Raw genomic sequence first — 13717 nt, forward strand, 5'->3', positions numbered from 1 at the left:
TGTGAGTTCAAGGCCAGCCTGGTCTACAGAGTGAGTTCCAGGCCAGCTGGGGCTACAGGGAGACCCTGTTTCAAAAAGACAAAAAAATAAAGAAAAGAAAAAAAGATCAAATCGTGTGTGTGTGTGTGTGTGTGTGTTACCACAATAGTATTTTTTTCATAGCACAGAGGGTTTCTAGGCTAGAAGGGGACTGCATCATTACCTGGCTATCACTCTCCTCTTCAACCTCCTCATTGATTTCCTCCCCTAACGTCATGAGGTTGAGAACATTCTTGTCCTCATGGATGGAGCCCAAGAGACCCTTGGCACAAGCAGCAGTCTTGAGACCCTGTAGAGGCTCCAAAAAAGAAAGGGAACAGGGGAATCACCAGGAAGACCTTCAGAACAATCCTGCCATGCTCCCTCACTTCTGACTTAGATAGTTCCCCAGTGTCCCAGTGTCCATGAATCTGACCCGTGGACTGCAGCTCACACTGCTCACTCCCTTCACCAACTCCTACCATTCTAGCTTATGTGCATGGGGATATCAGCACTGATGGCCTGAGTCCACCGTCCATTGCCAATGACTCATCTAAAACTCGATGATGAACCCTGAGAACCCAGCCAATTCTGTGTCTCAGCAACAGGCCACAGTTCCAATATGGCACCCTAGAGGTCCCACAGCAACTAAACACACACACACACACACACACACACACACACACACACACATCAGAGAAGGACTCACCAGCTTGGGTTCTCCCTGTTGCCCAGAATCCACCAAGTTCCCCAGGCTCATATTTTGGGATCCACGAAGAGTAGAGGGTGGAGCATCTGCAAGTCCTCGTAAAGGAGCCAGGCCCCAAAGAGGAGCCTGGACAGGAGCTAAGGGGGAACCCAGAACCTGGGCAACAGAACACATCTTGTTACAAGCCCAAAAACCATGCTGAGAGTGTTGGAGACAGATATAAAAATAAAGCCTCTAAATCCTGCCCATTCACATTTAAACCGCCTCTGCTTGGAGGCTGCTAATGAAAAACAGTATCCAGAAATGACCACTGTGCCAACTGGGTAAGAAATCACAGGCCTGTTTCCTGAGTCTCCTAACGTGAATGCTGGCTCACATCTGGCAGGTGCTGATGCGGGGGTCCTGCTCCCCTTTCAGAAACCACACAGCAAGTGAACACAAGGGGGAGGCAGAGACAGATGCCCAGCTACCATAGATAATCCCTACAGATAATGCTTAAAAATAATGAGTCATAGCTGGGCGTGGTGGCACACGCCTGTAATCCCAGTACTTGGGAGACAGAGACAGGCAGATCTCTGTGAGTTCAAGGCCAGCCTGGTCTACATAGTGAGGTCCAGGACGGCTGGGGCTACAGGGAGACCCTGCTTCAAAAAGCCAAAAATATAATAACAATGAGTCAAGATAATACAGTTTCAGCATGTTTCTGGCAAAGATAGAAGTGAATGGCAGAAGACAGTGCAAGCCTTGTGGGAGGGCTATGTACACAGGAGGCGGCTATACCTTCCTGTGTGCTTGTAGCACTCTTTGGAGTGTTCTGTTTCTGGGGGTTTTTTTGTGTATATGCTCCTTTTTTTTTTTTTTTTTTTTTTAGAAGAAGCATTTCATTACAGCTTTAATGTACTCAATAACAGTTTCCAGAGCAAAGATACATCTCTTTCAAAAGTGGCTATAAAATTGTGGGCATATATGACTTTAATTAAACATAACTATGAAAATATGCATAAATAACAAAAGACCTTTCTCCTCTCCACTGAAGAGGAAGGTGGCTAGATAGGGCTTCACCAAAGGGCAGCAGTGCAATAACCAGTTCCTTCTTTCCCTTGGAGGACCAAGTGAAGGCTTTCATCACACCAATGAAGTCGGGGGAGCGGGGGTTGGGGTGGGCAGAATCCATGCTGGGACAGAATGGGAGCAGCCTCTCAGATTTCTAGTTCCTTCATCTGCAAAATTAAGAGGTGTCCACAGTGGACCCCATGACATCTGCTGAGTGTCCACACTGGGCCCTATAAGATCTACCAAGGATCTATACTGGGCCCTATGAAGTCTGCTGAATGTCCATGTTGGGCCTCACGAGATCTGCCAAAGGCCCCATGGGGTCTGCCAAGGGTCCAACGATGGGCCCTGTGAGGTCTGCCTGAGGGTCCACTACTGTGCCCCATGAGATTTGCTGAGGGTCCATGCTGGACCCCATGAGGTCTACTGAGGGTTCAATGCTGGACTCTTGTGAAGTGTACTAAGGGTCCCTGGGCCCTGTGAGGTCTGTTGAGTGTCCACATTGGACTCTGCAATATGAAGTCTGTTGAGGGTCCCTGGGCCACATGAGGTCTACTGAGGGTCCATACTGGGCCCCATGAGGTCTGCTGTTCAAATGAGATGATAAACACAAGAGGCTTCTGTAAGGAGCCCAGGGCTACAGCAACATTATGGAATCATGGGTTATCATAGAGATTTGCATTATGATTATCTGGTGCAACAGAAGCAAGAGGCCAGCATAGCATCCTGGAAGCAAGTTACAAAGCTCATCAAAACTCTTTTCTCCATTTACAATGTATAAAACAAAGGGAATATTCCATTCCACTCTAATCCCATGGGGACTAAAGAGAGAAAGGGTACTCTAGAGATCAGACTGAGGAAGCACACAATCACCGTTCTTTTGGCCACAGTCTGGCCTAGGGAAGGGGCCAATGGGCAAGTCCCAGTAGAGCCCATTTCTGTACTTGGAAGACATCCAAGTCTTGGCTGAGAGGTGAAGGGAGACCCACTCCTGACCTCTGTAGACCACAAATCATCTGACTGCTGTATATCTTTGACAGGAAGAAAGGTTGCTGATACACAGAATTGGCCAATGATGCAGACCACCAGGCCCTGCTCACTCTCACAACCACCTAGGATGGGGCTTTGCCACCATCCATAGGCCCCACTTGAGCAAATGGAGATGGGTATGGTCGAGAACCATGCCCAAAGCCCAGGGTTAGTGAGGGGCAGAGATAGACTAGAGCCCAGAGTAATTGGTAAGACAGTATTTCATACTGTCCTTTGACTGTGGCAGGAAAAAGCCCAGGAAAGCTTCTCCCAGTGGACTGTAAGCAAACTGGGCCTGCTTCTCCTGCCTTTAGCCCTTCTACCAGCCCCAATATATCAGCAAGCAAAATTCTTTCCACACTGTATTTATAGAAAATTACAGACTCCTAACATGGCTAATTTGCCAACGTGCCAGGGGTTTGAGGGAGGGAGACAGCCGTGTTGAGGGCTTTGTTCTCTCAGGCCTTTACTAAATCAGTGGTTAGCAGGGAAATTATACATCCCTGGCTCCTAGCTGATCATCTTCTATAGATGGCCATTAACTCTGAGTATGGGGCTGTGTGTGGCATTGTCCTTCAGAGCAGATAAACTTACTGCCATTGGGCTAATTAAAACTTTTGGGATAATCTGCAGCTTATCTGATATTTATAGTGCTACACTAGTTATTAGAGCTAACGGAAAACAAGTGTGTGCCAGCAGTTAGGAACCAGGGGAAACAACTGGGTAAAGCCACAGCTGGACCACAGCAAAATAGAGGAATTCAGATTGAACCCCATGGTCTCCACCCGGCTTGACTTCTGCATGAAGAACAAGGTGACTCTTCAAGAGGACAAAGGGTAAGAATGACAGGGCAAATCCAGCCCTTTAGTAAATCCCAGTAGGGAAGAAGTAAAGTCACAAACAGGGTCTATATAAGCATGACACAAGTTAGTCAATGTGATTTTCTGGGTATCCTAGGAAGTAGAAGCAGCTGATTATAGCAGAGGGATACTATGGGCTTCAGTCCTTCCTGAGAGTGTAACTCTAGCTCTGTGTGCCTCAAGGGACAAGATCAAAGGTTTGGGGAAGAACACCTACCTGGAAAAACCTCTCTCTAGATTCAGCTGATAGGAAAGCCTTCCCAAATCCCACAATGTACCTATATCCTCCTAAGGACCAGGATCAGCGCCACCTTGCCCACCCTTAGAAGTAGTCACCTTCAGAGCATATTAAACCACCAGGAATAAGTTATATCCAGGAAGGGAACTCACAGATACCCTCAGGGCTATCTTGCAGGTCATGGAGTAGAACAAACTTGAGATACATGTCATCCCATCAGATGACCATTTGGCTACTTAAGGCATCAGCAGTTACAACAGGAAAGTAGACTGGGTGGCTTCATGACATCTGTTCCATCTGTTCCCTCCACGCTGAGCTCACTAAGGCCCAAGACCTCAGTCTGCACTCTCTAAGAAGCCTACCTGGTTGAGAAGCTGCATCTTTTCTGGCTCTGCAACAAGCCCAGTGTCAGAACTCGGCTGGACTAGCCCCTGCCTGAGGAGGTCACTGCTTGGCTGGCACTGTGCTTGCTGAGAGGCCTCGAGCCCAGCAGGGGCAGGGGCCACTTCCAGAGGATGTTCCAGCTGTTCTGGCCCCCAAGTCAGTAACCCTGAGTCCTTTTCCAGGACTCTGATGGCCTCATGTTCATCCTCACTAGACATCTGGGAAGACCCAGCAGCCATGCAATGGACTATGCTGGGAATGTCTTTGCAAGGCATTTCCTGCATGTTCTCAGACAGCTCCAGGCCCTCCAGCTGCCTGGAGTTCGTGACCATTCGTAGGATGTACGGGTGGAACCTCTGGTCCTCGAAGTAGTCTTTACTCTCAGACTGCTCCTCGGCAGAGCTCTGGATGTGGGGCAACTTGGGCACCAAGAAGGGACTGAAATGCGGATCTCTAGGGCCCAGGCCTGACTGACCCATGCTGGGCACAGAACCCTGGGGGCTCTGCAGGTCCCAAGGGAAGTTGCTCACCTCACCTAGGATCTGTGAGCCAAGGGGGGAGGCCAGGCTGCTGCCACCTTCACTACTGCTCTCCAAGTCAGCCCCAAGCACACTAAACTTCCTATCTTCACTAGGAGGCTCTGGAGACTCTGTGGGGCTGTTCATCTTCTCACTGGCAGGGGCCTTTGTGGCTGGTTCCAATGCCAGGATGTTAGGTGGCATCAACAAAAATCCCTGTGGTGGGTCTTCTGAGGCCTCTGGAGCCTCAGGAACAGCAAGCTCTGTTTCCTTGCAGTTCCCTGGCATGTCCTTGTTGACAAGCTTGGAGACTTGACCTGTCCACAGTCCTGGAGGATCTCTCCTCCACCTCCCCCTGCCCAGGTCCCCACCTTCCCCAGGAACTCCCTGCCAGCTCAGGTCTTCAGCTGGGCAGCTCTCTAGTAAGAATGGCTTGCTCTTCCTGGTAAGCAGCACATGGTCAGATGAGCAAAGGGACAGGGAGGGTTCCTCCTCAGAGGACGGTGAAGGAACTGGGCTCTGACCTTTGTCCCCTCCAGGGCCAGTACAGCTCAGTGTGGCTCTACTGTGGCTATGCTGTTCCCCTCTCAGCGGCGAGCCTTTGATGGCTTCAGAAAGCTCAGAGTAGAGAGGGGTCTGGCTCTTGCATTCTAACACATCCTGTTCATTCCTTAGCAGCTCGGTGTTCTGAGCACCCAGGATGCCAGGTTTCTGCTGTCTGGTCCTCATTTCCATTTCAGGGTCTGAAAACCCCAGGTAGATTTTCTCTGTTGCCTTCTGGGGTATCTCCAGACCCTGCTGGTCACCTAATTCTGTCCTGCATTGGACTGGAGACCTGCCTAAGATTTTCTCCACATCAACAAAGATTTGGTGGGTTCGGGAAGCTTGACCTTTGGAGAGTGGCTGTAGCTTGCCAGGGAGGGCACCCATGAGAGGCCAGGGGGAGTCACCCAGCATGCATGGGCGCCTCCCTTTCTTAAAGGAGCCCTCACTTCTAGCCTGTATCTCTTGATCTACGTCCAGATCAGCAAGCCCAGATGCTGGGAGAAGGGACCGGCCACAGAGGAAGGAGGAAGGAGGCAGAAGTCCCTCAGGCTGTGTTTCCTAGATGGGTATATAAACATGCAGAGAAAACTAAGACAGTGTTTCTCATTGAGACTTGCTACCACAGCAGAAACCCACCCTCCCTAAAGTACAGCAGAAACCAGAGAAAAGAAAAACTAAAAACTCTCTTGGGCTAAACATATGCTGTTTCCAGATTCTAGTTTCCCTCTATAGAGAGATTATTATAGAGACTATATTAACAGCCCATAAACCTTGCTCCCTAAAACCCATGGGCCTCAGTACCTAGGGAGCTATCACGGTGTGCATGTCACAGTATGCACATGACAGAGAAGAGGTATGGCCAAGAACCATAGCCCCAGGTAACCTACAGCAGCTCCGTTTCTTTTTCCATAAGCTAGTCCTCTAGAGAGTAATTGATCTGAATATAGAACTTTACTTCAACCAAAGTCTGAAAACACCAGCTAGATCATCTTTAAGCTTCCATCTCACCCTCAGCTTCTCTGAGAGGTTGATTTTATAAAATCCATCATCCTTATCAAGGATGCCCAGAGACATCCTAAGAGAAGAAGCACAACCAGTGGTCTCAGCCAGAAACTCGATCTAGGACCTTCTACCAAGACACAAATTGGCACTGCTTAAGAGACACCCAGTTATAGAATCTTGGGGCTAAAAGAAAGACTTAAACCATCAACTACCCCCTGCAATACACTAACCACCACCCAGGAGGGACCATGCATCTCCAGAGGGCCCAGCCCATCAGAGCCTAGGTGACCCATATGCCTCAGGTCTGACCACTGGACAAACTCAAGCTTGCCTGGCCTGAACCGTAAGAATCACACTGAGGGCCAGAGCTATCTAGTCGACCTCCTTTCCTGAAACTACAGAAAGGGCCTTTTCTAACAAGGAGTTCCAAGGACTCAGACACACACCCAGAGCTGAGTCTGTCAACCAAGCCCAGTCTTCACTTCATTCCCTCTTCTACCTTGGTCAGGCCAGAGCCTGCCAGATGCCAGAACATCATTTCAGATGATCCTGGGCTAGAGAGAAGCCAACATCCACCTTCTTTCTGCCTTTCAAACACATAATGATATTGGAAAATTCTCATCTTGTTTGGAAGGCGCCTATCTAGAGGTCTGTCTAGAGGAACAGACTTCTCATCCTGTTTCTCAGAAACCACAAGTAAAACTGTGGGCAGGGGATGGTGTAGAGCAGCAACAGAGTTTAAACATGGTAAGAGGCTGAATATATTAATACTATTCAAGGCCAGAACTGACACCTTAGGAAGTAAAAGGCAAGACTGCGGATGTGGCTCATCAGTAGAACATTCGTCTGGCATATATGTGGCCCCCAGTACCACAAAAAAAAATTAAAAATATAGCAACAGGCACTCTCTGTAGGAAATGAAAACAAAAGGGCAAAATGACTGGACCACTGAGAGTTAAAAAAATATCCCCAGTACTCCCCACATTGTTGAATTAATTTCCTATGTGTGTGCCTCCTTCCTCAAGGTTCTGGACAGCCCCACACCTGCATGAAGGGAACTTTATCATGAATCACAGGACTTGAGAAGAGCCTGGGCCTCACTTTAATAATGACTCTAACTCAACTCCTCCTGAAACAAGGGTGATAGCTTCCACCTCATAAGTTCAGACCTGCTGAAGGGTCAAATAATAATGGTACAAAAGCTACTCAAGTCCATAGTGAGCACACTGCAGTTAAACATCATCTCTCCTCCACCAGTCAAGGACACTGGCAACAAAGACAAGTAATGAAGTAGGCAAAGTCCATGGCTTTTCTTTTGAACATGTGTATGAACACAAGACTCACTATGTAGCATGGGCTGGCCTCAAACTCATGATCCTCCTGCCTCAACCTTCTAAGTGCCAGGATTGCATCCACACACCACTACACCCAGCTTTTCTTTGGATGGTCTGACAAAAAATTTTAAGCTAAATAATGATGAATAAAGAGCCCGCACCAGGGCAACCTGACTCCAAGCTGGGAGAAGGCACACCCAGCTAGAATGAACAGTGTCTTTATGGTCTGCTCCCCACTCTCCAGAGTGGCCAATGCCATCACTTCTTGGTCTAATGCAGAACATCATCCTCACCTGGCCTGCTCATCCTCTCACTGATCCTGTTATGTAACACAAACGTCACCAGGAGAGAGAAGGAATTATTTAGCGAAGGAGCAACTTCTGGAAGCTAATATAAAAATCTGCCAGAAGATAGCAAACTTTAGACAATGTCCAGTCAAAAGTTCATTATTGCTTTAACTCCTGGAGGGTCCCAGTGCCCCTTGGGCTGCAGCCCTGAGCAGGCGCTGGCCTCCCCTGACTCACCAGAGGACTTTGGGAGGTTTCTTTGTCCTTCTTATTTTTCTTTTCTTTTTTCTTTTTCTTATCTTTCTTCTTAATGGCCCCAGGAGCTGATCCCTTCTCCCGCTCTTGGATCACCAACTTCCGATAGTGCTCATCACATGGATGGTCCCAAATGGACTGCCCAGTGTCAAAGTTGAAATAGTAAAGATCACCTGTGATGTTCTGGCTGGGAATGAGCAAAGTTTAGAAGTTAGCCCTCTGCTCATATCCAAAGCTACTTAAGGAAAAAAAAAGGGAGGGAGGGAGGGAGGGAGGGAGGGAGGCAAGGAGGGAAAGGAAGGAAGGAAGAAAAAGGAGCTGAGTGTGGTAACATACACCTGCATCTGGGAGACTGAGGCAGAAGGATTTCTGTGAGTTGGAGTCCAGTCTGGGCTACATAGTGACCATCAGACCAGCCTGAGCTACCTGACAAGATTGTGTCTCAAAAAACAACAGGGGCCTGGAGAGATGGTTCAATGGTTAAGCATGATTACTGTTCTTGAAGAGGACCCAGGTTCAGTTCCCAGTACCTACATGGCAGCTCACAACTAACTATATAACTCCAGTTCCAGGGGATCTGATGCTCTCTTATGACTTCTGCAGGTTCCTGCATGCGCAAGGCACACATGAACTTGTGAAAGCACACACAAATGCACTTAAAAATAAGGCAAAAGAAAAATTTTAAAGATATAGAAGGAAAAGGCAATACAGAAAGAGGAGGGAGATGGAAGACGGGGAAGGATTAACCCAAAATGGAAGGCTACCGTTTGACTAAGAATAAAGAATTAACTTATACAGCAATGGATTGTAATACACAAGGCTTTCTCAAAATGAGGAGATCTGACCATTGGTGCTCCTGGAAATTCATGCTAGCATAGGAATGAACTTAGTTTTCCTTAGCTGGAGAAGGACAAATACCATGGAGCCTTGGAAATAAATGCTATGATAGACCTTACTTAGTATTTTAACAAACAGCCTGAAGAAGAAAAACACATTACCAAAGCTCTGATTTTGCAAAAGATTCTAAACTCCTAAGACATGATAATCCAAACTAATGCTAGCACAATGGAGAAAATACTATAGGAGAGCTCTGTGTTTCAACCGGGACAAACCCAAAGTAGCTGGCTCATCCCATCCTCCACTAACAATCTATCAAGAGATAAAAGAAGCCATTCTCACTAGTGATGAGAAAGATACGCAGGAATAATTCTAAACTGTATAATCTGGGGCTAGAGAGATGGTCCAATGGTTAAAAGCACTGGTTGCCCTTTTAGAGGACCTGGGTTCAGTTCAGTTCCCAGCACCCACATGGCAGCTAACAACCATCCATACATGCAGGCAATACATGCATACACATAAAAATAATAAATAAGGGGCTGGAGAGATGGCTCAGTGGTTAGCACTGACTGCTCTTGCAGAGGGCCCGGGCTCGATTCCCAGCACCCACATGGTGGCTATGAACCGTCCTTAACTCCAGTTCCAGGAGAATCCAAAGCCCTCTGCATGATGCAGCACTGCACGACATGGGTGCACTCACATACATGCAGGCAATACATTCATACACATAAAGTAAAAATAATAAAGTATTTTTAAAAAATAATAAACTATTACACATAAAATGAAAAACATTTTATTTATTATTTTTATTTTATATGTATGTGTTTTGCCTGCATGTATAAGTGCACCTGTGTTGTTCAATGCCCTAGGAAGTAAGAAGGCATCAGATTCCCTGGAATTGGAGTTACGGACAGTTGTTAGCCGCTATGTAGGTGCTGGGAATTGAACCTGGGTCCTCTGCAAGAGCAGTCAGTACTCTTAACCACTGAGCCATCTCTTCAGCCCCTAAAATATTTTTTTAAAAAGAACTTGTAGCAAGGAATAGGGATTTTTTTTGTTTTTGGTTTTTGATTTTTATTTTTTAGAAGAAGCATTTCATTACAGCCTTAACATACTCAATAACAATTTCCAAAGCAAAGATACGTCTCTTTCAAAAATGGTTATAAAATTTTTAGGTTCACAGTTGAATTAATACAAATTAAAGTGGAATAAGGAGCAAATTTAATACCAAAGAATAAACAAATAAGAAACTGACAAATATACCCAAGAAATTAAGCAGAATTATAATTAAATGGTACTTTTAGATATGAGAAATAAAGTTAAAAGTCATGGAGGAGCCGGGCGTGGTGGTGCACGCCTTTAATCCCAGCACTCCGGAGGCAGAGGCAGGCAGATCTCTGTGAGTTCAAGGCAAGCCTGGTCTACACAGAGAGTTCCAGGCCAGCTGGGGCTACAGGGAGACCCTGTCTCAAAAATAAAATTAAAATTAAAATAAAATAAAATAAAATAAATACATTAATTAATTAATTAATTTAAAAAGGTATGGAGGATAAAATATGAACATTCAACTGTGGGATTTCTAAGCCACATTACAGTGATGCTTTTGTGGTGGCACACACCTTTAATCTCAACCTGGTCTACATAGTGAGTTCAGGTCAGCTGGGACTACAGGGAGACCCTGTCTCAAAAAGACCAAAAAAAAAAGAAAGAAAGAAAGAAACAGCCTGCCACTTAATGTTCATAAAGCCTAGAGTGGCCAGAACTAGCTCAGAACTGTGCTCCCTTGCAAGGCTTCACTGTTCTTTAATTGAAACCACACCTCCAGCATGAAAGATGAAGGAGAAACCAGGACCTATCCTTACCAGAGAAACCTGCCCCATGATTCCCAGGTCTAGAATATCACACACACAACAACAAACAACACACAACAAACAGGTTTCTCTCATTGTTTCACTGGGAAAGCACCCTGCTTTCAGTGCTTTGATATGTAAAGCATGCATATGAACATTCTTACTCTATCTTGGGTGGAGGGCAAGGAAGGGTGCTGAGGAACAAAGGGAGCACTTGGTTCAGTGAGCTTGTTTACATTATGAACAGTAACTTTTTGGTTGCAAGGTTAGGTAAAGTTTTTAGTCCAGATTATGTTCATATTGTAAGTCATTCCTGCATTTAAAAAACAAAGCTGGGGCTGGAGAGATGGCTCAGCGGTTAAGAACACTGGCTGCTCTTGCAGAAGACCAAGTTCAAATCCCAACACCCACATGGCAGCTAACAACTGTCCATAACTCCAGTTCCAGGATATATGACAGCCTCTTCTGTCCTCTGAGGGCACTGCACGACACAGGTGCACTTACCTACATGCAGGCAATACACACATACACGTAAAATAAAAATAATAAAATATTTTTTTTAAAAAAAGCTGATATACTTTCTCCCCCCACCACTTTTTTTTTTTTTTTTTTTTTTTGAGACAGTGTCTCTCTCTGAAGACCAGGCTGCCCTCAAACTCTGTCTGCCTCCCAAGTGCTGGAATTAATGGTGTGGGTTATCACACCCAGCCCTTTTTTTTTTTTTTTTTTTTTTTTTTTTTTTTTTTTTTTTAAAAAAAAAAAAAAGAGGACGATAAATCTAATATAGACAAGGCTGGCCTTGAGATCCGCATGCCTCTGCCTCCTGAGTGCTGGGAGTAGAGGCATATGCCACCACGCTCAGCTATTTCTTTTGTTTCTTTGGTCTGTAGCCCCAGCTGAATTGGAACTCACTATGTTGTAGACCAGGCTGGCCTTGAACTCACAGAGATCCTCCTGCCTCTGCCTCCCAAGTGCTGGGATTAAAGGCGTGCGCCACCACACCCAGCATATTTCTTTTCTTTTTCTTTTATATTTCATTTTTTTTAACCCAAGCTACAAACTTCTGAAAAAACAAAATCAAAGCTCAAAGCTCATTCCCAAAGAATTGGCCCAGGCCAGGTGTGGTGGCACAGACATTTGAACCTAGCACTTGGAAGAGACAGGTGGATCTCTGTGACTTCCAGGCCAGCCTGGTCTACATATAGAGCTCCAGGCCAAGCCAGCAGAGCTACATAGTGAGACTCTGTCACACACACACAAAAAAAAATTGTCTAGCATGCATGAAGCCCTGGGTTGGATCCCCAGCACTGTATAAACCAGGTGCAGTGGTCCATGTCTATAACCTCAGCACCAGATGAAAGAAGGAGGTTCTAGAGTTCAAGGCCATCATCTCCTTTGAGTTTGGCTTACAAAGTAAGTTCCAGCACTACCTAGAGAGACCATAGCTCAAAGGACAAAACAAAACAACAACAAAACACTGGACTGAATAGTTTTATATCTATTTGGCGGTAGAGGTGAGAAAGGGTCCTGGCTAGACTGGAACTCCCTGTGTAGATCAGGCTGGGCTGGCCTCCACTTGCAGTGATCCTCCTGCCTTTGCCTTTGCCTTGCATGCACCACCACATCCAGCTTTATTTCTATTTTTAAAACTGGATTTGTCACTCAAGAGGCAGAAGCAGATGGATCTCTGTGAATTCAAGGCCAGCCTGGTCTACATAGTGAGTGCCAAGCCAGTTGGCGCTACAGGGAGACCCTTTCTCAAAAAGAAAAAAAACAAAAAACAAAAAAAATGGATTTGTAGTTTAAACTTTTCCCACAAAGAAAACCCCAGGCCTAGATTACTCTTATTGCAATGGTAAATTCTATCAAAAATTCAAAGCAGAAATAACAGCAATCCTACACAAACTTGCTCATAAAACTGAAGAGTGGAGAAATTCTTGTTCTATGAAGACAACCTGACACAAAACAAGATAAAGACATTATGAGAAAAATGATGCTATAGATCAATGTCCCCTATGGACATAGATGTAATAATACTTCATGAAATTTCAGACGATCAAATCCCATAAAATATAAAAAAGATAATATATCATAACCTAGTGGAGTTATCCCAGGAATACAAGTTGGTTTAACATTTGAAAACCAGGGCCAGAAAGATGGCTCAGCAGGTAAAGGCACCTACCACCAGGCCTGAGACCCTGAGTTCCATCCCAGGGCCCCATATGATGGAAAGAAAGAACCACCACCCGCCTTGACACATACACATACATACATACACACACACACACACACACACACCAATAAAAAATATCAATAATTTTTAAATTTATTTTTAAGATACATGAAAATCAATCAATATATTAACTATAAGACCAAAAAAAAAAAGAAAGAAAGAAACAGGTGATCCTATCAATAGGTGCAGAAAAACACTGGATGGATAAATTCTAACATCTATTCCCTCTATAAAGTCTCAGCAAGCCAGAAACAGAAAGAAACACTCTCCTCCAGACAAAGGTTACTTATAAGTAACCTACAGCCAACAGTTGGCTTCTTGATGAAAGACTGACAGCTTCCCCCTAAGATCAGGAATAGGGGCTGGAGAGATGGCTCAGCAGTTAAGAACACTGACTGCTCTTGCAAAGGACCCAGGTTCAATTCCCAGCACCCACATGGCGACTACGAACCATCCTTAACTCCAGTTCCAGGGGAATCCGAAGCCCTCTTCTGACCTCCACGGCATTGCACAACACAGGTGCACTCACATACATGCAGGCAATGCACTCATAAACTTAAAATA

At 45.6% G+C, this 13717-nt stretch overlaps 1 protein-coding gene across 21 annotated transcripts in view; it reads right to left on the reverse strand.

Moving 5' to 3' along the window:
* Nucleotides 1–13717, reverse strand: part of Cep164 (centrosomal protein 164) — a 78114-nt gene that overhangs the window by 43602 nt on the left and 20795 nt on the right. For 17 of the 21 annotated variants that reach the window (XR_003846759.1, XM_029554950.1, XM_029554946.1 and 14 more), the window contains 3 exons: nt 8216–8420; nt 728–883; nt 203–340 (listed from right to left, as the gene is read on the reverse strand). Coding sequence is in view for 20 of the 21 variants with exons in the window: in XM_029554950.1 (XP_029410810.1) it covers nt 203–340; nt 728–883; nt 8216–8420 (499 nt within the window). In the remaining variant the exon portion in view is untranslated. The remainder of the gene's footprint in view (nt 1–202; nt 341–727; nt 884–8215; nt 8421–13717) is intronic. The other 4 variants (XM_029554952.1, XM_029554936.1, XM_029554951.1 and 1 more) reach the window with 2 other exon arrangements.

This window comes from Nannospalax galili, unplaced genomic scaffold (genome assembly GCF_000622305.1).
Source record: "Nannospalax galili isolate Female #2095 unplaced genomic scaffold, S.galili_v1.0 scaffold265, whole genome shotgun sequence".
In the NCBI taxonomy this organism is placed as follows: domain Eukaryota; kingdom Metazoa; phylum Chordata; class Mammalia; order Rodentia; family Spalacidae; genus Nannospalax; species Nannospalax galili.